The 25,853-nt window shown below is 48.9% G+C and overlaps 2 protein-coding genes across 5 annotated transcripts; one reads left to right on the forward strand and one right to left on the reverse strand.

The window, feature by feature from the left end:
• Window positions 1–1,431: 1,431 nt before the first annotated feature.
• On the reverse strand, window positions 1,432–11,567 carry SMTNL1 (smoothelin like 1). 2 transcript variants are annotated; one of them, XM_036996822.2, is made up of 8 exons: window positions 11,437–11,567; window positions 7,377–8,053; window positions 7,001–7,133; window positions 6,844–6,895; window positions 5,788–5,946; window positions 5,499–5,613; window positions 5,159–5,310; window positions 1,432–1,709 (listed from the first exon to the last, which is right to left on the reverse strand). In XM_036996822.2, the coding sequence occupies exons 2-8, from the start codon at window positions 8,049–8,051 to the stop codon at window positions 1,565–1,567; spliced, it is 1,431 nt and encodes a 476-aa protein (XP_036852717.2). In that variant the 5' UTR covers window positions 8,052–8,053; window positions 11,437–11,567; the 3' UTR covers window positions 1,432–1,564. The 2 variants fall into 2 exon arrangements, with proteins under 2 accessions (XP_036852717.2, XP_073071906.1); XM_073215805.1 differs by lacking the exon at window positions 5,788–5,946.
• A 6,126-nt stretch (window positions 11,568–17,693) lies between these two features.
• Window positions 17,694–19,998, forward strand: TIMM10 (translocase of inner mitochondrial membrane 10). Of its 3 annotated transcripts, none has more exons than XM_073215817.1 (3): window positions 17,694–17,839; window positions 18,268–18,383; window positions 19,557–19,998. In XM_073215817.1, exons 2-3 carry the CDS (start codon window positions 18,313–18,315, stop codon window positions 19,756–19,758), a joined length of 273 nt encoding a protein of 90 aa, XP_073071918.1. In that variant the 5' UTR covers window positions 17,694–17,839; window positions 18,268–18,312; the 3' UTR covers window positions 19,759–19,998. The 3 variants fall into 3 exon arrangements, with proteins under 3 accessions (XP_073071918.1, XP_073071919.1, XP_073071920.1); XM_073215818.1 differs by having other exon boundaries at window positions 17,756–17,861; XM_073215819.1 differs by lacking the exon at window positions 17,694–17,839 and adding an exon at window positions 17,995–18,017.
• Window positions 19,999–25,853: the final 5,855 nt, after the last annotated feature.

Genomic DNA, 25,853 nt, shown 5'->3' on the forward strand with positions numbered 1-25,853 from the left:
GCATGGAGCTTCGCTGCCTTCTCCCTGTGTGCCGCTCTTCCCAGTCTCTGTGTGTTCACCAGCCTGGAAGCTCTCCCAGCCCCATCCTTTAGAGTTTTTATGGAGGCTTCTGTACATAGGCAAGATTGGTTAAATCGTTGGTCATTGGTGACTGAACTCAGTCTTTAGCACCTCTCTCCTCCCCAGACTGAAATCCCCCAGTAAGGTGGGACTGAAACTTCCAAATATCTAATCACATGGTTGGGTACCCTGGCAACCAGCCCCCATCCTTATGTGGAGGTCCAAAAGCCACCTCATTAGCATAACAAAAGACACCCTTATTGCTCTCATCACTTAGGAAATTCAAAGGGTTTTAGGAGCTGTGAGCCAGGAACTATGGACAAAGACCAACTATATATGAGAAATATAGTTTGGTCATGTGGTTTCACTGGAAGATGAGGCTGAGGATTTATCTGCCATCTAATAAAAGGCATAACCATGCTTCCCATGGACTGATGGCTTGCTGTTCCTCAGGCCTCATGTAACTCCAAACATTGTGGGGAAAGCTGTCCATGAGGGCCTAGGCCATCCTTAGCTAGAGGGGCCATCAGGGATAACACTCCTATTTTATACATGAGGCAACCAAAGCATGGAGGGTTGCCAGGTGCACTCTGCCAATCAGGGTGGAGGCCACACCTCCTGGCATGGCGCCAAGCTGGCTAGTTTTTGGTCTCCTGTTTTCTGAACTGTTCTCATCAGCATACATGCTCCAAATGGCTGATGGCACCAGACAGGACTGTTAGCAGGAAGCTATAATCTGCTCAGGGGTTCATCTCCAATGAGCAATGGGAAAATAAAAACAAGCCAAAACTTCTGCCAGAATTGAAGGGATTAACTTAACCCAAAGAACTTTCTGAGTGCAATGGTTCTATGCTCCTAGAAAACCACCGGTTTTGAAAAGACAGAATGTGGGATATCTCTGAATCAAGGGAATCACCCCAGGCTCCTAGTTTGGGTGAGATTCTAGAGAATCTGCTACTGCAGCTGGTCCCCTGGAGTTCTCTAATCTGGGAGGAGTGTGAGAAGACGAAAAGGGAATTGGATAAAGTGCCATGGATGGCTTGAAATACATGATTTGCTTTTAATTGGCCACCACTTATTGAACACTTACATGTCTGGCACTGACAGGGCTTTGTGCTCATTTCATCATCTCATTTAACCCACACAACACCTCCAGGAGGTTTGAACTCCTATTATCCCCATTCAGATGGTAAACAGACTCAGAGAAGTTAACTCAGTGGCCTAAGGTCACACAACTGATTAGTGGTGGCACCCAGGCCATTTTCCTTTCCCAGATGTCTTTCACATTTGAGAAGAGATGTCAGGTGAGGAACCCTGGGCGCTGGAGAGGTTCCTGGATTGGGGAGGGAGGGAGCACTGCGGGGCCAGACAGGATTTTACAAAAGTACTTTTAATGCGGTTATGCTCTAGTTCTGCTGCCTGCCTGGAGCAGAAGGGAGCCTCTGGGCCATGGCTGGTCAGCTGGGCACCCTGCCCACCTCTGCCTACAGGGCAGGCGAGCTGCTCATTTCTTTTTGGTCTTCACCAGCCCCTTCTGCACGAGGCTTCGGTACAGCTCCTGGATGTAGGTGTAGACACACTTGGAGTCAGGCACTGCCAGCCGCACCATGTCATCCACTTCCAGCAGCTGGGCACAGTCGGCCAGTTTCCTGAGGGGTAGGGGTGGGGTGGAAGAAGGAGCAGAGAGCCAGAGGTGAAGGCCATGGGAGCCGGAGGAAGCGGTGGGGGCCGCCCCGCGAGGATGACCCCCACAGAGTTGTGGATGTTGGAGCTGAGAGATCATCAAGGCCAACCATCCCATTGTGCAGACGAGGTAACTGAGAGCTGACAGAGTCAGAACTCACACTTAGCTTGGTCTGTTTCCAAAGCCCATGTTTTCATTGCACTGTGCATCATAAAGGGGCAGTAGGACCTTCTGGCCTTGAGTTCTGCCTTCACCCACCCATTCCACATCCTCATATATCTGTCCTCTGGAAGGCCAGGCCCCTCAGGAAGAGTTTAAAGGGCAGAAACCCAATCCTAGCCAGAGTTGCTTTGCAGCTGAACCAGCTCCAGCTTCATTTAGTCTCTGCATACGTACTGAGGGCCTAGTATGTGCCAGACAGCCAACTAGAGAACTGAGCACTGAACAAAACCAACAATTCCCCTGTCTCATGTCACTGACATTTCCGGGCAGAGAATAATCTAACATGTGAACAGATGGCACTTGAGATGGTGAGAGATGGCCAATTAAAAGAGAAAAATAAGGCACAGCGAAGGGAGACAAGGCACGTTTCTGTGTTAGGGGGTCTTTTTAATAGGGTGCTCAGCAAATGTCTCTTAAAGAGAGTAAGTCATGCACACATCTGTGAGAAGAGGATTCCAAGCAGAGGAAACAGCATGTGCAAATGCCCTGAGGCAGCAGTGCTTGATGTGTTTAAGGAATTGCATGGAACTTAGCAGCAAGTCCTCTTTTTCTAATTTATCAGCTGCTGTTTGGGGACACATGGGACTCCAGGCTTTGATGAAGCCAGTAATCTGAGCTAACCACTGTTGGGGTCTCGCTGCCATGTGCCAGGTGCTGTAAGTGCTTCCCTCGAATGGTCTCATTTACTCTGCTTTCTGTCCTCAACCAGCAGAAGAGGAACTGGAGACAATGAGCATTTTGCTGGTTTGCTCAAGTTAAAAGTGAGTGACAGAGCTGGGACCACCACAGGGCTGCCTGGTGCCAGTTCTTAGCAGCCCCAGCCAGCCAAACCACCATGGGTGCTGACAATAGAGAAAACCAGGGTCCCAGCAGGAATCCTCTCCTGGGGCTGAGACAGCTGGGCGGAAACTCAAGCCTGACTGGCTGGGGAGCAGAGACTGGAGGATTTTGAAGAATGGAACAAGCTCCCTGCCATCAATATGGTGATCTCAGCTCCTGGGTGCGGGCCAGGGTGCCGGTCTCCTATGCAGGAGGGGCAGGAGCTGCATTCCCATAGGGCCTGGGGAGTGGGTTCAGGTGCCTCCAGCAGCACGACTGATGGACCCACTGGGGTCTCCACCACTGGCTGTTCCCCCTGCTCACCCCAGATTCCATGGGAAACAGAGGAGGGCTCTAGAACAGGGCAGTGGGGCATGATGGCTGTGGCAGGACCCCTTATTTTGCACACTTCATCTTCACACCAAAGCCTAAGAGAGGTGAAGTCAGCTGCTCAGGGTCACAGAGCGAAGAAGGAGGAGGAGGATTCAGACCCAACCTCACCTGTGCACCCTCCGTCCTCACGTATGCCCACCACATCCTTCCCTTTTTGCCTTTGCCCAATGCCTCTTGGCAGCCCCTCTCCTCTTCCCCTGGTTATTCCTGCCACCTCCCTGTGGCTCTGCCTGGCTTGGAACCAAGACAAGGCGGCTGCAGGAGGACAACGACCTGTGCCCCACAGCTCAGGGACATTTGGCCAGGGCTGAGCCCTACGTCCTTCCGACTGATGTTCATGTAATGCTCTCAGTCTCGGCTAAGAGATTCACTTTCAAATCTCGGTTCTGCCATGCCCTCCTGTACCAACCCAGGGCACTGAGTAAGCTCTCTCCTTGACTCTCTGCTCCAGGGTTGGTGTGAGGATCCAACGAGATGATCCAGGGGCAGCACTGAGCAAAACACCTGGCACCTAGACCCTCTGGATTCATGCGGCCTGTCAGCATCACTAAAGGTGTTTCTGAGCCCAGAGAAGGACAAGATGCTCTGGGCTCTTCCCACCCCAGGGCACTCATTCCATCCCTCAGCAGGATAATGTGAAACTGGAAGGAATCTTCTGGAACATCAAGTCTGGTGGTTTTCAGGTGGCATCCTTGGTTCTGGGCTCTACAGACATGCTCCTGGTGAGAAGGGTTGGGCGCTGAGCTGGTGTGCTCCAGGAACCCCTCCTAACCTAACAAGGCCCCCCTTTAGTCTGTTTTATATGTTGGACATGAATAATATTATTAACTTAATATTTTGTTTAATAAATCTGCTGGGAAAATAAAAACCATTTGAGGGATAATCCCAATCCTTTCATTTTGCTGGTGGGAACATGCAGGCCCAGAGAGGGAAAGATTGTAGCCCCAGGTGCCCCTGCAGGTTGGTGGCCAGGCGTGGATTACACCAGAGGGCTCAGCCTTCCAGCCCAAGGTGCTCACATCCCCACTGACTTTACAAATGCACTCAGCTGCTCATTCTGGGGCCTCAGAGTGGCCGTCAGTGGCCACACGCTCTGCATAGTTCGGTCTCGACCAGGCTCCCGGAATGAACAGGTGCTCCTGGCATGAGATCCTTGGAGCCCTCAGGCTGTGGGGACTGTGTGTGTGTTTAGGGCACACAGAGGGTGTTTAGGGCAGAGAGGGGGGCCTCCGGCTGAGGCTGGCTTTGGTGCTTTGGTGGTGGGAGCCCCTTCTCCTTCCCCACCACCTGGCAACCTCCTCTTTATCTCTCAGGTTCGTCCTGTTCCTCACACCCCTCCTGCCTCTCTAGGACCACCCCTCTCTCCATCCCTCCCACCACCACTTCCAACATCCAGCTATGCGACCCTCAGTGATAAATCCCCCTCCAGATTCCGGAGTGAACAGTGACTCATTACAACTGTGATATCATTCCTTATACTTTCGGAACAGCAGCGAAGATGTTTTTGAAGAGTTTGCCATGGGTTAGGCACCGTTAGAGGGACTTTACTTAGTTATGTACTTAATTCTCACAGTAGCCCTGCAAAGGAGGAAATGTCCTGCCCGTTTTAAAGGTCAGAATGTGGAGGCGCCGAGAGGCCGAGGAGCCTGTCCAGGATCAGAGCACTATCAAATAGCAGCGTCTGAAGCTGTCTGCAAGTCTCTGCAACCACCCCATCCGGCACAGGAGGCCTGCCTCTTCACCATCCCTTACCCTGCCTGAATTTCTGATGGCCCCTGCGCCCTTGGCGTGATCTTCCAGCTCTGTGTGTGTTCAGGAGCTGCCTCTCCCTTTAGAATGCAAGCAGAGATTTTGCCGGGTTCACACACTGCTGTGTCCGGAAACACCTACTGCGACCAAATGTCTCTATGTGACCACACGTGGAGCCTTGGGAAGCCCCTGAGCTCCCACCCAGCCCCACCCTCCGAGGCTGTGGCTTACTCTGCGGTGGAGAAGGCCAGGGTGAAGTTGTGCCGGCGCTGCTTGGGGTCCAGCTCAGCGTAGTCAAAGGCATCCGGGAAGAACTTGTGGATGAGGGCACAGAAGGCCATGCCGCTGCTCCAGCTTGAGGAGAAGTTCTGGATGTCCACATGCTGTGGGCGAGGGGGCGCCCAGAGCAGGTGTCAGGTAGCCTCGGGCTGGACGGGCTGGACTTTGTCCCCTCTGAGCCTCCTACCCTCTGGGCTTTGGACCTCCCAGAACTTCCCTAGTGCTGCTGCTCCAGGAAGGGCCCCCTGCCCCGGATCTCCTGCCCCACCCATCGTCCCTGTCCCTTGCCCACCTCGTAGTGTCTTGTCATAGCTCGGCACCACTCCAAGAGCATGTTCTTGACCCCGCCAATGGCTGCTCCGGCTGCCTTAGTGTTTCGGAACAGAGCCGTGGGGCCTGAGGCTGCCCTGTGAGGGCGGGATGGAGAGGGCCAGGCCAGAGAGGTGGGAGGCCATGGAGGGTTCCATCAGGAAGGAGCCCAGCCCCAGGTGTCAGCTCCGGCTGCCCCTCAGGCCTTGCTCCCACCAACCCTGCGTTCGTGGGGAAGGCTCCGCCCAGCCAGCCCCTGGCCTGCATCCTACCCGCCAAACTTGTCTACGATGGCTTTGCGGTTCTGCGCACGGGGCCCCCGGGGCCGGACGGGGGCTGTCACCCTGCGCTCGGGCGCTTTCTCCTTCTTCTTCTCCTGTGAGGGAGAAGGCTCCGTGGGACTCTGGGGCACATCGCTGGGCGAAGACTCACTACGTGGAAAGGTTGGGAGATGTGTGAGGGGCTGGAACCAGCGACCCGCAGGGTACAGGGAGGGGGCGGGGGCTGGCTGAGCGGGGCGGTCCCTGCAGTCTAAAGAGGCCTGAGAAGTTGTAGCCTCCACTCTCAGCCCACATTTCCTCTCTGCCCAGCACTGGGAGGGTACTGAGAGGGAATAGTGGGGCTCTGTGAGGACATCTAACTATGGGGAGTGTGTGGTCTTCTGGGGTGTGTGGACAGAATTAGGACAAGTCTGAGGTCTGACCTGAGTTTGAATCCTGGCTTTGCCTCTTATTTGCTGTGTGATCTTGGGTCTGTCATGTCTTATCTCTGAGCCTCAGCTTCCTCATCTGTAAAGTGGGGACAAGACCTACATGACAAGGTGCTTCTAAGGCTTGAATGAGGAGCACGCAGATTACCCAGCTGGGCCTGTCACATAACTGCCTGAGGGCTTAGTGAGTGTTCACCAGTTCTCTTTCCCTAAGAAAGTGATGTGCAGGTGAATTTCAGGTCAGAACTAAAGAAGGTTCTTCTAATCCTGTGAGGTAGGTATGTTACTGTGCCCACTTCACACATGAGAGGTGAAGTGACGTGGCCAAGGTCACACAGCCAGTAAGAGGCAGAGTCATTGTCCAAGCTCAGCCTTTCTGCTCTGCTCCTGTGGACAGTGCGACACTATGGGAGCATGCTAGGTGGCAGGAGGGCGTGCCCCTGGGACGAGCAGCCAGGGACACGGCAGTGGAGGCCCAGCAGTGGCTGCTGTGCGGGATGTGCTCCAGGAATCCTGGACTATCTCGAGATCAGGTGCCAGGGAGGCCTGGGGATGGCAGGCTTCGAAGGGAGCAGGTGGTAGTGGGGGTGGGAGCTAGGCTCTGGGAACTTGACATTACCTGGCTGAAGGGCTGGTCTCCCCAGAAGCCGCAGTGTCTGCACCCAACCCATCTGCAGGGAGGCAAGAGGAGGGAGGGAAGCCGGGGCCCTGAGGCGTGCCTTGCACTCCTGTCGGGGTAGCTCCGCAGCAGCCTGTGGGCTCCGGGTCCCACTCACCTGGGCTGAGACCCTGGCCCTCCTCCGTGGGGCTTTCCGGCCATTCCTCAGGGGAGCTGGGAACCACTCCCGCCGCCTCCTCCAACTCTTTCTCCACACCCTGGTCCTGCTCTTCATTGGGACCGTCCAGCCCCTGGAATAGACACACACGATCTGTGTGGCCCGTAGTCACACAAGCACCAGCTTGAGGCTCTGTGAGGACATCAGGAAGATGGGGAGGGCAGCTCCAGTGCTGCACCCCCACCCCAAGCCCTTGATATCAGTTGGGGAGAGCCTGGATTTCCCAAGGGAGTAAAGCAGGGGGCACTTGCTTCCTCAGGGGGAGGAGAATCCAGAACATTGTGAGCTTCCCCCTCCTGTCATTGGCTTCACTCACCACCTCCTCCTCCTTGTCAGCCTCCTGCAGCTCAGCCTTGGCCTCATCTTCCACAGCAGCCTTCCTCTGAGAGGCCGATTTGGCATCTGGGGTCTCCGCTTGTCCCTGCGCATCAGCTTCCCTGGGCTCCTCTGTCTTGTCTCCATCCTCCTGAGAGGGTGCTGTGGTCTCCTCCTTGCCATCAGCCTCCCTGCCTCCAGTCTTGGCCTCCCGCTCCCCAGTGGCCTGCTTCTGCTCAACCTGGGCCTCATCATTCTTGTTGACTTTCTCCCCAGATTCAGGCGTGGCATCTTTCTTGTCAGCCTTCTGCTTCTCAGAGACCATCGTGGGCTCCTCTTTGTCCTCAGCCTCTTTGGGTTCAGACCGAGTCTCTTCTTTCCTATCAGTCACCTCTTTCTTCCCACTGTCCTTTTGATGTTCATCCTCACCTTTGGATTCCGCCTTGACCTCATCCAACCCATTTGCTTCCGCCTGGGATTCGGCTGAAATGCCGTCCTCCGCCGGTGCTCTTCCCTGCTCTCCTGCCCTTCCTGGAGGTCCCTCTTTGCCCATCCTCTCAGCTGTGCCTGTGGTCCCCTCCTCTGCAGAGGCCCCACTTCCCAGCATCCCCGGGGCCTCTGTGGTTGGGGAAGTGGTGGTTCCCTCTGCAGGGGGCTTCTCTTCCTTCTGCTCCATCTCTGGAAAGGGAAGACAGACAGGCCTGGTCACGCCCCACCCCTGCATGACGTGAAGGCCCCAACCTCGGAGAGCACGGGCCGGCAGACTGGAGGCCTGCAGTTCAGTCCTGGGTCCCCACTGGCTGGACATGTGGCCTGAGCACCCACTTTCCCTGCCGTGAAACAAAAGGGTAGAGCTCTGCTTCCCCAAAGGTGGGGTGCTGGACCACGTTGATTTAATATTGGATGGTGTTTGCCTAACATCCTCTGCAGGTTATAGCTGGGGCTTTAAAGAACACTGGATCGCATAATACTTTTTCAATGATTTTTGCCTCTTTTTCATTAAGCCGAAGAGGCAGTTATAATTGGACAGAGGGTCCCAGAAGGCCTGTGGAGCAGCCACTGTTCTCTCCCTTAATGGGGATGGCTAGCCTCAGGCTCAGAGCTCAAGTAGGAGGGAGTATCTAGATAGAATTTAACAATATTGTTTTGTTTCCATTATGTTTATTTTTGTAGTTACTTTCTATTTCTGGCCTGTGATATTGAGTTTCCATTTTCAATAGTGATAGAAAGTTTCTTCTAAAAATACATTTACTGGATTTAAAAATAAGTTAATTCAAAGGAAGACATTGAGGGAGGCAGAAGAAGCAGGTGGTGCAGAGGTCCATGCATCACAGAGGTGGTGCCAAAATGCCTGAAATCTGTGAAACCCAAGGTTAGCTGGTCCCTGGGTCTCTGCCAGCTCTGCCAGCCTGTAGTTCTTGGAAAAGGTGGGCCTGGGCATGGAAGAATATCCTTTGAAGAACAGAAATGTACTGTCCCTAACCTCTGCAGGGAAATCTGACCCTCAAACAGCCTGGGTGTGTGTGTGAAGGGGGTAGATTATAACACCTTAACTTGGGGTTTCCTATTCAAGTACTGTATATACTGTAGGATCTACAGAAACAGGGGGGTAGGAGGACAGGGCCAGCTCCTTCATCCCCCGCCCTTCTTGGGTGTCTGTTTACAAAGAAAACAATCCCCAAATAGTGGTCAGGGCATGACTCAGGCAATAAAGAGAAGTATACTCCTGTCACTGGCTAAAAATACCTCCTGCCCTCTGCAGTGCCATTATTCTGGGTGACAGTAGCCAGGGCACCTGGGTAATCTGGACAGAAGCAGGAAGACAAGCAGATGAGGGATGGGGCTCTGTTCCTGCCACCCACTTGGGTCTTGCTGCCCCCACAGTCCTGAGGTCTCTGGAATCGGTGCCCCCATGGTTTCCTTGCTCACACTGTCCTCCAATTCCACCCCTCTCTCAAGAGCCCCTTCATGGTGCAGCAGCGCCAGCAAGTCAAAGTTAGAGGGGGTCAAATGAGCCTGGATGAGGGGGTACACAGCAGCAGGGAGCCAGGAACTGTGGAGCTGGCCAGGACCCCCACTTCCTAGTCACTCACTCTGAGATCTGAGTAGGTGCCTTTGCCTCTTTGGGTCTCAGCAACAATGAGGATTGGTCTCAGTTTCCCAAACTGTGTTCTGTGGAAAATTAGGGTCACCTAAGACAGTGATAGGGGATGGTGGGGGTATGCATTGTCTGGCTAAGATTGTTCCAGAAACAGCCTACTCTGTGAGATATACGTCATTATCACTTAGATTCCAGATACCCTGTAGCAAAGAAACCTTAACTTTGCTTAGCTTTAACTCACTTTCCCCCAAACCTGCTGACCATGGATTTGTTTTTCTGGCATTCCTTTCTTTTTGTTTTGTTTTTCCTGAGAAGCATCTACCGCCCTCTTGAGCTGTGCCATGCTTAGCAGAAGAAAGTTCTCAGCAAATGCTGGTCTAAAAGACTCACACAACCCCTGCTGCACTGTGCTCTTGTCTGGTATGTGCTCTGGGGTAGTGGTGAAAATCATCGATCCTGGAATCTTCTTACGGTGGGATCTCACTATCTACCAACTGTGTGACCTTGAGCAAGCTACCTGCCCTCCAGGTATTTTGAGTTCTGGAGATAAAAATAGGCCTCACCCCATAGGATGGTGGAGCATTAAGGAAACCAATGCATAGAAAGTATTTTGAGGCATCCTGGTGTGGAGGGAGGGGTCAGTACACATCCGCCAGAGTAGTGTCAGTTGGCCAGATTAAGGTCCTGACCCAGTCATGAGGACATTCAGTTCTTAAGACAAGGCGAAGAGAACTGAACGCCAGTAAGATGATAACAAACCCTTTTTATACCTCCAAGTGCGGTGGTGATTGACTAAGCCGTAGCTGTGAGCTGCGACCATCTTGTCCTGTGTCTATATGTGACACACTTAGGGTGGTGGAGGGGAAGGGCAGGCGCGTGCACGCGCGCACACACACAGCCCCCCCCTCAGCCCTCCTGCTTGTTCATCACCTCAGCGTTCCACCCTCTGGGCTTGTCATAAATAGACAAGGAGTGAAGAAACTCAGAATGCGAGAAGCCAGGATAACACCACCCACCCCAGCACGGCACTTTTACAGCGGTTTGCAGCTTACACTGCAGTGCCCTGCTTTATCCGGCCCCTTCCCCACTGTAGCCCTGCGGAGAAGGTGGTATTGGCCCCATTTTACAGATTAGGGATTTGAGGCTCAGGGAATTAAAGTTCCTTAACTAAAGTCATAAGACAACTAAGTGGCCAATGTGTACCTAGAATCCAGGGTTCCTGACAACCAGTCCAGACTATGCCAAAGAGGCTGCTCCTCAGGCAGCAGCCCAGCCCAGAGTGAGGGGCACCCCTCTGGTGGCTGAAGAGTCCAGCTCTCTCTCTTCCAAGAGGTAGGCCTGCTCCTTCTTTCCTTCCTCTCTGCTTTCCTTCCTGCCTCCTCCCTCAGGAAGCCTTCCTACCATCCCTGTTTTGTGTCCAAAGCCGCCCTGCAGACAGCTCTCCTCTTCCACTTCCTGTTTCTCTTGGCAGAGCAGGAGGAAAAGAACCCAGAGCCAGAGCTCCAGGCCCCAGAGACTACAGATGATGCTTGATGGCTCTGCGGGTGCCCCACGACCCACTCCCACCCAAGCTGTCCTCTGGTGGGCCTGCAGCTTCCACCAGCGCCACCCCAGCCCGGTCCCCCCCTTGGAGAGGCCACTCCCAGCTGCTTAGGGACTCTGCCTCCCAGCCCAAGTGGCCTGTGAGCCTCCCAAGACCTTCTCTGCCCCTCCAGGTCCTCCTCATGGATGGTGGCCTGCAGGCTACTCTGTAGGCGACTTCAAGTTGCCCAGCACCCCAGGGCTGGGGCCCTGACCTCTGGCATCCAAGAAAGCTGACATAGCAGTGGAGAGAATTAGAAACACTGGATTTCTCCGACTGTGGGGCCCTAGCAAGCTTAGAGGCCCTAGTCCTTGGAAGGTGGGTGAGGGGTTGGCAGACAGAGGGGGCACTTAGAAAGGGACCCAGGGCTTCTCCTACCTGTGGGGCCTCTGCCTGGGGACTTGGCAGCTGTCTCCTTCGTCTAGCTGGGCAGCCCCTCTCCCCTACTGCCTTTAAGTCTCCAGCTCTTTTGACCCCGCCCCCCAATTTCCTCCGCCTTTCCCCCCACCCCACTTGAAGAGCCTTGGGCTGCAGAAGAGCATTGTTTACTGCCCTGTTGGTACAACACTTTCCCCTGGCCCAGGAGGCTCACATTCCCTAGGAAGATGACAGGTGGCACCTTTCAATCACAGCCTGTCCCTCTGGCCCTGACCCTGGCAGTATCTGCCCTGGGGTCATCTTTCTTCCCAATGTACTTACCTGGCCAGGGCCACACCAAAACCATCTGCAGGCCCGTTTGGAGCTTGGTGACCAGCACTCTGGCCTTGCCTGCCATCCAGAGCCCAGGCAAGGCCTGCTCTGCCCCCCTTGTTCACCCCACACATGAGCCCCCCATGGTCCTCTAAATACTTTTCCTCAGACAGAAGCAGCTGCTGAAGGGTGGGCTGAGTTGGGGGTGAGTGGGACAGCTGCCAGTAGAGGGGTTGTGCCAGCAGAGGGCTCACACGAACAGAGAGCTTCAGGTGGGGGAGGGGCAAATGGGAGGAGAGATGGCTCAGGCTGGTGTACTGCTGGGCTCAGACTGGATGAAATACCAAACTGAGTTCTATTTTGAGCTGAAGTGACCAGTACACAGTAGGCTTTTAACAGATTTTTTTGTACTGAATTCAGGGTTTGCTCAGAAAAACAAAATAAATCTTTACCTTCTCTATGTGTCCTGAGATCTAAGAAAGGCACTACTCTGAAGATTGCATGCAGGGGCTCTACCTACCACCAGCAGAGCTTGAGGCTCTCCCGCCCCCCTCCCCCAGGCTCCACCCCTTCAGCCACACTGGCCTCTTTCCTGTTCCTTGAATAAATGGATTCCCTTCCTCACTCAGTAATGTAACCTTTTGGCTTCTGCTCTTTGCAAGCTTAGTTCCTGGTCATTCTTCTGCTGTCAGCTCCAATTTCATTTGCTCAGGGAGGCCTCCCGTGACCTTCAGTTCCTCTGCGTCATTTTAGCCTGTTTTGTTTTCTTCATAATATATATTAGAATCAAAAATTACCTTATTCACCTCCTTATTCTGACTCTCACTAGACTCTATAAACTTCATGAGGGCAGGGACTTTACGTTCATGGCTATATGCCCAGGGCAAAGCAAAAAAGCTTGGCTCATATCAGGTGCTCAAAACATATAATATATTAAGTAAGTAAGTAAATAAATATAAAAGTTAATAGAACTATGGAATAGGAAGGAACTTGGGGGCCCTTGCCTGGAATGATGTGAAGCCAAGTTTGGGTACCAATGGTTGAGTAGCCAATATTGATGGCTGCCAGCTGCCTCTAGTATTGAGATGTCTCCTCCACCCATCTAGAGTGCATATGCTCAAGGTTGGTGAGCTTTTCCACATCTCTCTCCAGCTTGCTGTCCTTTTTAAAAATTAAAACCCATTTCTCTTTTTGCCTTACTGTTATTAGGCATTGAAAATAGCAGCATATTAGATCATTGTATCATTCATTGAAACTTAGAAAATCCGCATATTCATTGATCAAATGGTTTTTGAACACCTAGTACACCTCATATGTACTTGGGATATGGCAGTGAACAATAAGAAGTAGGCAGTTCACAGAGCTTACATTTCAGAGTGGGGGAGATAGGCAGTAAGCAAATCAATAAATGGAATGTGTTATATTAGACAGTGATAGGTTCTGTAGAGAAAAGTGAAGCAGAGAAGAGGATGAGGAATGGTTTTATTTGTGTGGGGTGGAGTGAGATAACACTTTTAGAAAGAGTAGTCAAAAGATGACATCCCTGAGAGATATTGGAGAAAAGACCCAAAGGAACCAAGAAAGTCAGGCATGCAGTTATGTCGGGAAAAGCATTCCAGGCAGAAGGAACAGCAAGTGGAAAGTTGGGGAAGGGTTAGGGAAACGCATGTGCTTGGCTTGTTGGATGAATAGAAAGGAGACCAGCATGGCTGGGGCAGAATATGGAACTGGAGAATAGTAGGAGACAAAAGATGGGGGGTTGGGGGTTGGTGGAGGGTGAACCATGGGCTATAGGCCATTGTAAGGACTTTGGCTTTTGCTCTGTGATTGGAAGTCAGTAGAGTGTTCTGGGTTGTGAAGCGACATGATCTAACTGGTTTCTTCCAAGAACACTCTGGTTGCTGTTCTCAGAATAGACTCAAGGGGAAGCATGAGCTAACGTGGGAAACCAGTCAGGACACTCCTGCAGTAGCCCAGCTGGGAGGGGTGGTGGTTTGGACTGACTGTCAGCAGTGGAGGTGACAGTGCATAAGTAATTAAGGCTCTGCCAGCTTTCTCTGCAAGCTAACAGAATGACTATTTCATTGAAGCCATCCATTGACATTCTAATTTTCTCATCTTCTGCCCATCTCAGGGGAGTCCTCCTAGGCTGTCTCTGCATTCTCTACACCTTTCATGAGTGGTCAGAGCCCACATGAGATCCTGAGTAACAATGCTGCATCCCTTCCTCTGGGGTTGAGGTCCTCTGAGAGGATGATACTGACCCATGGTGAGCTCCCCCTGGGAGTCTGGGCAGGGGTGGAGCTCAGTGTAGAGCAAGGCCCAGAGCTTCAGCATGGTGCTGACAGACATCAGCAGTTTGGGATGGTGAGTATAGATTACAGAGATCTTGGAAGACTGGGGTTATATAAATTTCTTTGACAAGAAGAAAGTTAACAGGTTCAACTGGAGATTTCTACTTGTAAATCCTCATATCTCTAACTGCATAAGCACAGGAAGGACAAGACACAGTCTTATAGTAGATAATAACAATAACATTGTCATCACTAAGAACAATGATTTCCCAGTGCTGGGCTGGGTGTGGGGAGGTGGTTGTGGAGATGCTGTTGAGGACAAAGTTTCAGTTATTCAAGATGAGTAAGTTCAAGGGCTCTGCTCTACAGCATTGTGCATAAGCAGAACAATACTGTATTATGCACTTAAAAATAAGTTAAATCTCATGTTAAGTGTTTTTTGCCACAGAAGGGCAAAAGACATTTTTGAGGAATTGGGGTAAATTAAATATGTGCATTAGATTACATTAAGAAATTACTGTAATTCTGAGGGCATGAAAATGACGTTATAGAGAAAGACTTCATCTGTTAGAGATAAAAATAGATGAAGAAAATAGGACTAAATGTTAACAGTTGTTAAATCCTGGTGACGGGTATGTGGAAGTTCAATATATGGTACTCTCCACTTTTCTGTATGTTTTTAATTTTCCCTAATAAAAGTCTAAAATTAAAAAACCCCCAAGAATTTCTTTTTATTGAGCATCTGCCATGGACTAAGTACTTTCAATACACTGTATTTCCTGTTTATTTTTATTTTTTATAATTATTTTTTAAAACTTTATTTTGAAATAATTATAGGTTTACAGGAAGTTGCATAAATGGTACAGAGAGGGTCCTGATGGTTAAATCTTACTTAAGATTTATCCACTGGAGGTTAAATCAATATCAAAGTCAAAAAGCTGACATTGGTACAATGGTGAGTATAGTTCCTTGACATCTTAATCACATATGGACATTCATATAAACACCTCTGCAATCAAGATGCATAACCATTCCATCACCATAAAGATCTCTTTTGTGCTATACCCTTATAGGAACACCTCCTTTCCTCCCCCCACCAATTCTAACCCCAGGCAACCATTGATCTCTTCTCCTTCTCTGTAATTTTGTCATTAAAAAAATGCAATTTAAATGGAATCATACAATATCCAAGCCTTCATAACACCTAATAAAAATCCCATCTAGGAAGCAGATTCCTCTTGTACGAACCCATCTCCTTTTTCCATGCAATTCTTAATAGTCCATAATATTTGACTATATTATGAAAAGCAAAAACCAGAGCAACATATATCCATTAAAACCTGTGTACAATAATATTCATAACAGCATTATCGTAATAGCCCCAAACTGGAAACAACACAAAAAGTCTATCAATAGAAGAAATGATAAATGAACTGTGGCTTATTCACACAAACACTAGACAGCAAAAAAAAGAATAATAGATATGCACAAAAACATCAATAAAATCTTACAGAAACATTAAGCTAAAGAAGTCGGGCACAAAACCGAAAATAATGTTTAATTCCATTTACTTGAAGTTCCAGAGTAGGAAAAACTAACTGATGGTGATGGAAGTCAGAATAGTGGTTAACTGCTGGAGAGGAGGAATTAACTGGGAAGGAATGTATTTTTTAGGAATTATTTTGTATCTTGAACTGAGAGGTGGTTATAAGAATAAATATAAATTTAAAAATTATGCTTAAGATTCATGCACTTTGCTCCCTTTACTGTATAAATGCTATACCTCAGTTTAAAAGTATCAGGGCACAGGGTTTGACAAAGATGCATGCTTAGAGCAGTAATGAAGCCCAGTGTTTAAAATCCAAACTTTCTTGGACAGTAAGGGAAGTAATTAACATATACCATATAAAGTGTCCAGCTCAACTTCTCTGATGGGCTATGTAACCTTGAATCATTAATTTGCATCTTCTAAATTTCATTTACTGGGAAATCCCTTAAAAGATCAAGGGATTTAGTTTTTATTCTTTTTGGGGGGTTGGGGTGAGGGGTGCAGATCGAAGAATACTTGCGGTCTTGAAGATGAAGAGTTCACAAGTAGTCTCCTTTTCCCTCACCCAAATGCACTAGATTAGCTCTGGTGGCAGCCGAAATTGCTCCTATTCATTTCTTTATGGCCCATGGCGTTTAATGTTTTGTCTTTCTACGAGCAGGCACCGTGGTTCACTTATCTTTGCAATCCCCAAGAAATCTTAGTGACATACATGTAACTGTATTCACACAACGTCCCTTGGAACACTGGTTCTTAAACTTGGCTTCACAAAGGACTCACCTGAGGAATTTTTTTTTATTAAGGTATCATTGATATACAATCTTATGAAGGTTTTCACATGAGCAAGATTGTGGTTACTACATTCACCCCTATTATCAAGTCCCCCCCACATACCCCATTACAGTCACTGCCCATCAGCATAGTAAGATGCTATAGAGTCCCTTCTTGGAGCCTGAATCTGCTGCTGTTTTGTTCCTTCAGTTTTGCTTCGTTGTTGTACTCCACAAATGAGAGAAATCATTTGGTACTCGTCTTTCTCCACCTGGCTTATTTCACTGAGCAAAATACCCTCTATCCATCCATGTTGTTGCAAATGGTAGGATTTGTTTTCTTCTTATGGCTGAATAATATTTCATTGTGTATATGTACCACATCATCTTTGTCCATTCATCTACTGATGGTCACTTAGGTTGCTTCCACATCTTGGCTATTGTAAATAGTGCTGCGATAAACATAGGTCACCTGAGGAATTTATAAATTTACTGTGCCTGGGTTCTACTCCCAGAGATTCTGACTTAATTGGTATGAGGTGAGATCTGGGCATTGGACCTTTTTTTTAATGGTTTTATTTATAATTAAAAAAAATTAAGGTATCATTGATATACAATCTTACGAAGGTTTCACATGAGCAACATTGTGGTTACTACATTCCCACCCACCCCCCACCCCAACGCAATCAGTATCAGCATAGTAAGATGCTATAGAGCCATTACTTGTCTTCTCCGTGCTATACTGCATTGGGCTTTTTTTTTTTTTGGTATCATTAATCTACAATTACATGAAGGACATTATGTTTACTAGGCTCCACCCTTCACTAAGTCCCCCCACATACCCGTTCAGAGTCACTGTCCATCAACATAGTAGGATGCTGTAAAATCACTACTTGTCTTCTCTGTGTTGCACAGCCCTCCCCGTGCCCCCCCCCCCGCCCCACTATACACGTTAATCATATGCATTGGGCATTTTTAAAGCATCCCCTGTGACCTTCACGTGCAGCATAAACTGGGACCTGCTCTTTGGGGACGTCACTTCTCTGCACCTGGTTTGTGCTCAGGCATCAGCAATGCGCGGGCCGGGGTCGAGATTCCCTGAGCTCTGTGGTCCTGCTCCTTCCTACAGAACCAATAAATTCAAACCTCCGTGATTACCCGAGAGACTTGACAACCATGCTGCAGGCGCTCTGCACCCCGGCCGACCCTCTATGGTATTTGGGGGGAACTCTAGCCATTTGCAAGCGGTCTCCGCCTTCCGCCAGGGCCGGCAGTTCCCTCTCTATGGTAGCCGTTTCTCAGCGCCGCCTCGTTGGTACTTCATTCCGGAAGCGAGTCCGAATCAAAGAAGAGGAGGGACTTCCCTCTCGGAAGTGACCTACGCCCTTTCGCCTTATCCTGTGTGGGTGCTGCATGAACTTTTCGTGTTCGCCCGAAGTTGGAGACACCGGGGGTATTGTGACCGGCCCTAGGCCGTGGTGAGTGACCTCAGACCTCAAGGTGACTCTGGTCGTGGCGCTGCCATTTCAGAGGTGCACCCCCTGAGTACGGCCCGGCTCCTTAGTTCCGCGTAGTTGCGAATTCCGAGGATCCCAGAGGTTCAGGCTCAGGATTTAGGATGCTCCTTCACAGTCACCTGAGTTCTCCTGGGTAAAGGTGACCTCGACGTTACTATGCGCCAGGGCTCCGGGGCTCGATTTCTAGTCCCTGCAGTGACTTGCTGCGTTGGGCTAGGCAGTGGGCCCTTTCAGGACCCGTTTCCACATCTGTGAAATGGGGTGGTTGAACTCACCAAGGTCGGTGGCCCCTGCCGGGCTGATGCCCTGTAATTCCTCTGCATGCCCTAAACTTTGGGTTGCGAAAGTGAACGGGAGGGGTGGGTGTTGACGGTGATGTCTGCTCCCAGGACTAGGAGGCCAGAAGCGCATCGCCTCCACGGAGCAGGGCGGAGATGGATCCGCTCAGGGCCCAGCAGCTGGCTGCGGAGCTGGAGGTAGAGATGATGGCTGATATGTACAATAGGTAAGAGGTGCTTCTGCGTTACCTTATCAGAGAATTATCCTAGGCCAGTGGTCTTTGTGAGGGCAGTGGTCGACAACGTCTGAAAAATGCTTTCCTCAATCTAGGGAAGTTGGAGGCCACTGCTTACCCTCCTGGCCCCTGCTTCTCGAGGTCGAGGACTAATGCGTTCATAGTATGGACCAGAACAGATTGGGCATTTAGACTGGGACGGAATTGGCGATGAAGGATCCGAGCAGGCAGAGAAGCTCTGGTCCGAGCTCTGGTTAGGTTCCAAGAACAGTTAAGCATTTGCCTTTTGACAAACAGCGCAGAGCCCGTTTAGTAGTTAACATTTCTTAAACCCTTACTCCACCTCAGGTACTTTTGATGAACATTTTACAGCATTATTTTTTTTGATCTTCAAAATTCACTGGGTTAATTTTACTTGTCCCATTTTAAGGGGAGGACACTGAGGCTCCTGGAGATTAAATAACTTCTCAGGGTCCACAGCTGATCAGTAGTGATGTCAGGACCAGAACCTCAGTCTGAGTCCAAACTAGTGCCCATAACCATTAGTATGGTCTTGAGCAAGTTACTTGAAGTATTTGGTGGTTTCCCTATCTATAAAATGGAGATAATAGTAGTACTTACCTCATAGAGACATTATTAATTTTAGATATAAAAATGTATGACAAGCTCTTAGTATCAAGCCCAACACATAATAAGAGTCAAGAAACATTTGTTATTTTTATCAGCTTAAGCTCTCTGGTATTTCCTCTCTTGATTAGTTGGTTTATTTCAGAGACTATGTGTTAGAATAATTTTTAAATATAGGTTGTGAAGTCAGACTACCTGGGCTCATGTCCCAGCTCTGTGTGATCCTGAGGCTTTCTGTGCCTTAATTTCCTCATCTGTAAAATGGGAATTATTATTGTGCTCACCTTATAGGGTGATTGTAAGGATTGCATAACAGAATCTGTATCAGGCACTTAACATGATGCTTAAAACATAGCCAGTAGTCAGCCTATTTAATTGGTCATAAACACAAAGTTCCTACTTTCAAGGACCTTGAAGGTGGTTGAGGTACAAACTGAGAATTTACCCTGCCTTTTGGGAGGTGTGAGATCAGTAGAATAGGGCAGGAATGGTCAGCCACAGGATGCTGCTGACTGCCTTGCCCTTCCTTCCTCCCAGAATGACCAGTGCCTGCCACCGGAAGTGTGTGCCTCCCCACTACAAGGAAGCAGAATTGTCCAAGGGCGAGTCTGTTTGCTTGGACCGGTGTGTCTCCAAGTACCTGGACATCCATGAGCGGATGGGCAAAAAGTTGACAGAGTTGTCTATGCAGGATGAAGAATTGATGAAGAGGGTGCAGCAAAGTTCTGGGCCTGCGTGAGGTCTCAGACAGTAGACACCCAAGGTGCACTGACCCTTCCCACTTGTCTAATAAAAGTGGCCCCATTGGGTGTCTTCTGTGAAGACTGCCAGGCCTAGGTTCTCCCTGGAGCGTCTCCAGGGACCTAGACTATGGCAGAGCTCCCTCCTGGTCGAAGAAGGGGTATTTGTCACACTGGAATGTGGCCGTATGTTTGTGTATGTGTGTATGTATATATTAAAACTAGTTTGTTAACACCTACTTTGTGTAAAAGCAGTGTGCCTGGCACTTGGGAGTAAAGGCAGCAGACATGGCCTCTACCAGTAGGGGGAGTCTAATGTCGTGTTCTAAAGTATAGACAGCTTCTGTGGCTTAGGTTTGCACCTGGGGTCAGCCGCTTTGTGACCCTGAACTTGCCATTTCACTGTGCTTTAGCTTCCTCTGTAAAATGGGGATAACCATAGGGCTGTTAGGAAGATTAAATGAGTTATTATGTGTAAAGCATTTACAGTAATGACTAGGGCATAGGAAGTGCTCAATTTCACTATATATATTGAAATAGAACTTTAAGTGGAGGCTGGCAGGCATTTTCACAAGTGATAAAAAGGAATACTTAAAGGAGGAGTGAAAAGTAAATGGGATTTAAGAAGGAGGTAGCTAATCTCTTGGTTCTAAATGGCAATATCAAACTGTGAAGGGACCCAGTTTCTTGTGTGATATGTGATCCAGGGAGGCAGCTGGCTGATAACCGTGCCAGCCAGTGCTCACCTGGATCAGGGGCTGTGCTCCTCCGTATGAGATGCGCTCTGATCCACTGAGCTGGGCTAAGGGTCCTATTAGGAAATGTTTGCCAGAGGTCAAATAAGTGGAGCAGTAACAGAGGCCAGGGCTGACCGCTGCACTTGCTGTCTGGGGAGAGGCCACAACTTCAAATTCCTGTCCTGGCAAGTGCCCTGGAGCATTGTGCAGCCTTCAGGATGTATCGGTCACTCCTTCAGGTGGCATTTTCGTTGACACCAGCACCACCGTGACAGCGGTGTGTTCACAGTGGACCTTCATGGGTGGAGGGAGGTATGTGGAATGTGCCCTCACCAGGTCATTGGGCATGGAGTAAAAGAAACAGAATAGAGGCAGTGTTTGGGGCTTAAAAGTGAAGATTTAAGCCAGACTGCCCGAGGTGAGAGTTTCTGGCTGTGAGATCCTGGGAGAGGCATTTATCTGTGCTGTGCCTCAGCTACACCATTTATAAATTGGTGATAGAGGTACCTACCTCATTGTGAAAATTAAGTGTTAAGAGTGCCTACCTCTGTCACAATAAGGACTAAATAATGCTAGCTCACTTGCTCTCTTTTTTAATTGCTTAGTTTGGTATGAGGAGACACCAGATAAATCCCCGGAAAACTTAAAACCGCTGTCCCTTGAGCCTAGCAGTGGGCAGAGTCCAGGCTCCCTGCCAGGTACTGAAGTGCCAGTTTGGGTCAACAGGTGGCACTGTGTGCTTACAGGATCGGCCCTGCTGTGAAAATTCGACACATGTATATGATTTGCCTCTTCTGTGCTGGCGTTGTGCTAGGAAGGGGGGAGAGGTAAGGAAAATTGGTATCACAGCTGCCCTCTTTAGCAAGGAACATCCGAAATTCTCTGACAGTGCATAGCCGGGACACCCAGAAGGGGTGGTAGGAGTGGAGAGGAGAGATTCCAGCTGGAAAAAAATAGCACTTGCAAAGGCTCTAAAGTGGCAGAAAGTGTGGTGCTTTCGCGAGAGGAAGCCTCGCTGTGGCTGGAGCGCCGCGTGTGAAGGAGGGAATGGTGAGCGGTGAGACCGGCTGGGCAGGCGCAGCTCCAGAAGAGCCCGAGGAGCTGTGTGAAGGAGCTGGGATTCTCTCCTGGGAAGGGCGTCAGCAAGCTGTTGAAGAATGGAAACGCTGGCAGTGAAAATGACAGATGTGCATTTTAGAGGCTCCCTCCAGCTGCCAGCCAGGGGGATGGTGGTAGATGATGGTAGATAATGGATTAAGAGAAGAGAGCCAGCAAGAACAGCTTTTGAGTTGCTACAATGTGCTAATGTTTCAGTTAATCTCCATAACTCTGAGGCAGGTATGATTATTTCATAGATGAAGAAGCTGTGCTCTGAAAAATTAACTTGGGAAGGTCACACAACAAGCAAGTGGCAGAGCCATGATTCCAACTCATTCAGATACCAGAGCCTACTTAAAACAAAATTAAAGTATCATTGATATACAACCTTATAAAGGTTTCACATGAACAACATTGTGGTTTCAACATTCACTCATATCAAGTCCTCACCCCAGCCCATTGCAGTCACTGCCTGTTGGCATACTAATATGCTATAGAGTCATTACTTGTCTTTGTGCTGTACTGCCTTCCCCGCGACCTCCCTATATTGTGATTGCAAATTATAGTGCCCCTTAGTCCCTTTCTCCCTCCCTCCCTCCCCACCCACTTCCCACCCTCTCCCCACCCCCTCTCCTTTGGTAACCACTTCTCAGAGTCTATACCAGAGCCTACTTTTAACCACTCCTCTAAGATTGGGGGGGAATGTTCCTTAATGAGATAAATGTCAGCAATTTCTTATTTCATTCAATAGTATTTTTTGTACTGTTACTTGCAAAGAGCTATGGATAGCGTTCAAAGTGAATTAGTGAGGCCTCTGCCCTCAGTCACCGGGTTTGGGGGCCAGGAGGGTGGGTGTAGGAGAGAGGGAAGGAGCATTCCAAGGTGGTGGGAGGGGTTGGGCCTTTTCTGCCATAGAGAGAAGTCAAAGACTCTTAATCCTCATGAATTTTTGCTTGATGATCAGTTTTAAAATTCAAGAAATGTCTCATAAAAATCTGGGCATTGACTTCTTTTGAAAGTTTAGAAGATCTGACAAGTCAGCCTACATTCCTGCACGGCAGCAGTCTGCCGGAAGGTGGGCAGAGGCTTGGCTGTCCACCACAACTCCCACTGCTCTTTTTTACCCTTGTCATCATCTGCTTGACCTGTAGGCATTTGGTCTGCACCTTCTCCCCTGGGTTTTCAGGTGAGCCAGATGCCATGTGAGAAAACATGTTGTAAATGTACTGGCATGGCAGCCTTTAAGGTGGCCCCCGAGGATCCTGTCTGCTGCTATGTGTCCCCGGTATGGCCCCCTTCCCTTGAGTGTGCACTAGACCTAGAGACTTGCTTCTAAAAACAACACAGCCAAGGTGATGGGATGCCACTTCTGAGGTTAAGGCACAGAAGATGGTAATGGCCATCTTATTCTCTCTTCTCGCTTGCTTACTCTGATGAAGCGAACTTCCACCTTGGGAGCTGCTCTGTGAGAGGCCCGTGAAGTAAGGACCTGAGGGCAGCCTCCAGCCAGTGTGGAACTGAATCCTGCCAATGACCACATGACTGAGCTCGGAAGCAGATCCTTCTTCCGTCAAGCTTTCAGATGATCACAGCCCTGGTCAACACCGTGCAGCCTTGTGAGAGACCCTGAGGCAGAGGACCCATCTAAGCTGCACCCTGATTCCTGATCTTGAGAAACTGAGCTAATAAATGTTGCTTTGAGCTACCACATTTTGGGGTAATTCGTTAGGCAGCAGTAGATAACCAATACACAGTTCTCACGACTGCTCACAGTCATCTGAGGCTCTGGTCATTCTACGCTGACACCTGGAATGGGCCAGGCACCATTTCTAGCATTTGGGAATATGTCAATGAACAAAATAGATAAAGATCCTTGCCCTGTTAGGCCTTGTATTCTAGTGGGGATGGTTTCGTTTAGTAGAAATCTGGGTTGGCAGTGCTGTTTTGAAAGAGAGAGCTCCTTCAGCTCCTGGGGAAAGATTCTTAATCTCTTTCAGGTCTTAGACCCCTTGAAATGCCAATAAAAGCCGTGGATGTTTCTTTAGAAAAATATACAATGTGCACAGAGTTTTGCATGGAATTTTAGGGATCTTCATAAGAAGTGTGGGATGACCTGAGGGGAGTCATATGACAAGCATTGTTTTAGGTGCTGGAGCAAAGAAAAACAACATAGAGAATCTAATGGGGGAGACATTAAAAGGCAGTTGCTTTTAGAGTTATGATAGGGCTACAGGAGATATTCAGGGAGCCATGGGGCTATATAAAAAGACTGTGCCCCCAAGTCTGGATGCACAGAGAGGCCTGTTCTCTGGAAAGAGGGAGGTGAGTGAGATCTTAAGGATTGGTGGGAATTTGCCAGGCAGGGGCTGGTGGCAGTGAGTTCTGTGTTAAGTAGTGAGAGGACAGTGGTGAGGAAGGTAGGCACAGATGCCTGCACTCTGGCGCACACAGTCCACTAGAAGAAACAGACATGTTGTGATGAGTTTCATCAAAGGGAACTTTGAATGTGATGTAGGTCACATAGCAAGGGGATTTCCTGCTGGAATCAGGCAAGGAGCCTTCCCCAAGGAAGTGACCATTAAGTCAAAATCTGGTACTAGGTAGGCCAGGGCTGGGGAATGTTCCAGGTCCAGGAGGAACTTGGAGTGGGAGAACATGGGGTATTAATGGTCATGGAAAGGTCACCATGGGGTGACCTCCAGCCTAGATTAAAAAGTTCCAAAAAAGTTTTTCCAATATATTTGTTGAAAAAAAGCTATGTATAAATGGACCCACACAGTTCAAACCTGTGTTGTTTAAGGGTCATTTGATGTGATTTTTTGATTGCATCCTTGCCTCTTTCCCACTGGACTTTGTGTTCTCTGAGGGTAGGGTCTATATTATTCACCATTGAATCCCTGGTACTGGACACTTGCAAAGGTTTTCTTTTCGAGATATAACCCACATATTATAAAATTCACTCTTTGGAAGTGTAAAACTCAGTGGATTTTAGTATACTCACAAACTTGGTGACAATCATCACTGTCTGTACTTTTCTTTGCCTCAAGAAGAAACCCCATGCCCATTAGCAATCACTTCCCATTTTTCCCTTCCTCAGTCACTGGCAGCCCCTAATCTACTTTTGTGTCAGTGGATCTGCATATTCTGAGCATTACCCATAAATGGAATCATATGATATGTGGCCTTTTGTGTCTATTTCTTCCACTGAGCATGTTTACAAGGCTCATCCATGGTATAGCATGTATCAGTACTCCATTCCTTTTTATGACCTAATAATATTACATTGTCTATTAGTGTACACATTTTGTTTATCCATAGGTTGATGGACTATTGGGTTGTTTGTACTTTTTGGCTATTATGAATAATACTGCTATGAACACTTGTGTTGTTTCTGGGTCCATAGATGGTCTTAATTCTATGGAGTGTATACCTAGGAGTGGAGTTGCTGGGTCACATGGTAACTCCATGTTAACTATTTGAGGAACTGCCAAATTGTTTTCTAAGGAGGTTACATCAATGCTTTACATTCCTTATGCAAAAGTTTATAGCAACTATTTGGCAGGCTCAATAAATAATTTCTGACATAGCGGATAGGATACTAGTATTTCCAGCACTTAACAGACTAGAAGAGTAGAAGTTAGGAGCCTAACGGCCTTGGGCAAAGTTGCACAGCTAATCAGCTGCAGAGCCAGGCCCCACACCCAGCCTGCTTGACTACTGGGCCAGTACACTCAGGCTGCCCAGGAGTTGGCAGGAAATTCAATGTGACATTAAGTTCAATTCAAGCTTTTGATAATGTCCAGGGAACAGAGCCTACGAAGGGATTCCTTTAAGAGCAGGAGAAGGGGTTGATAAATCGTATTGATTCTGATAGAGAGGACATCTCAGGTCGCCTTCTGTTTTTCCATTTTAACTGTTACAATGGCCTCCTAACTGCTTTAAGGTTAGGAGGTCTAAGGTTTCCACTGTATCCTCCTCCATTCTTTAAACACACAAAATGTATCTATCCCTATCCTTAAAAAAAGCAAACAAAGCCAAAGGAAACAAGAAAACAAAATCTGGGAGTTCCTGTCCCCTATCTCACAACATTGGAAGTCCTTGGCCTCTCAGACGTCATTCCAAACTGACCCGCCTACCTTTTTAGCTCCATTCTTCACCACTCCCTTTCATTTACTCAATAAATGATTACCAGGGGCTCTTTACATGCCAGGTCCTGGGCCAGGAACAGCCACACAAAACACATGCAACGTGGTATCTGC

Source organism: Manis javanica, chromosome 11 (assembly GCF_040802235.1).
Source record: "Manis javanica isolate MJ-LG chromosome 11, MJ_LKY, whole genome shotgun sequence".
Lineage (NCBI taxonomy): Eukaryota > Metazoa > Chordata > Mammalia > Pholidota > Manidae > Manis > Manis javanica.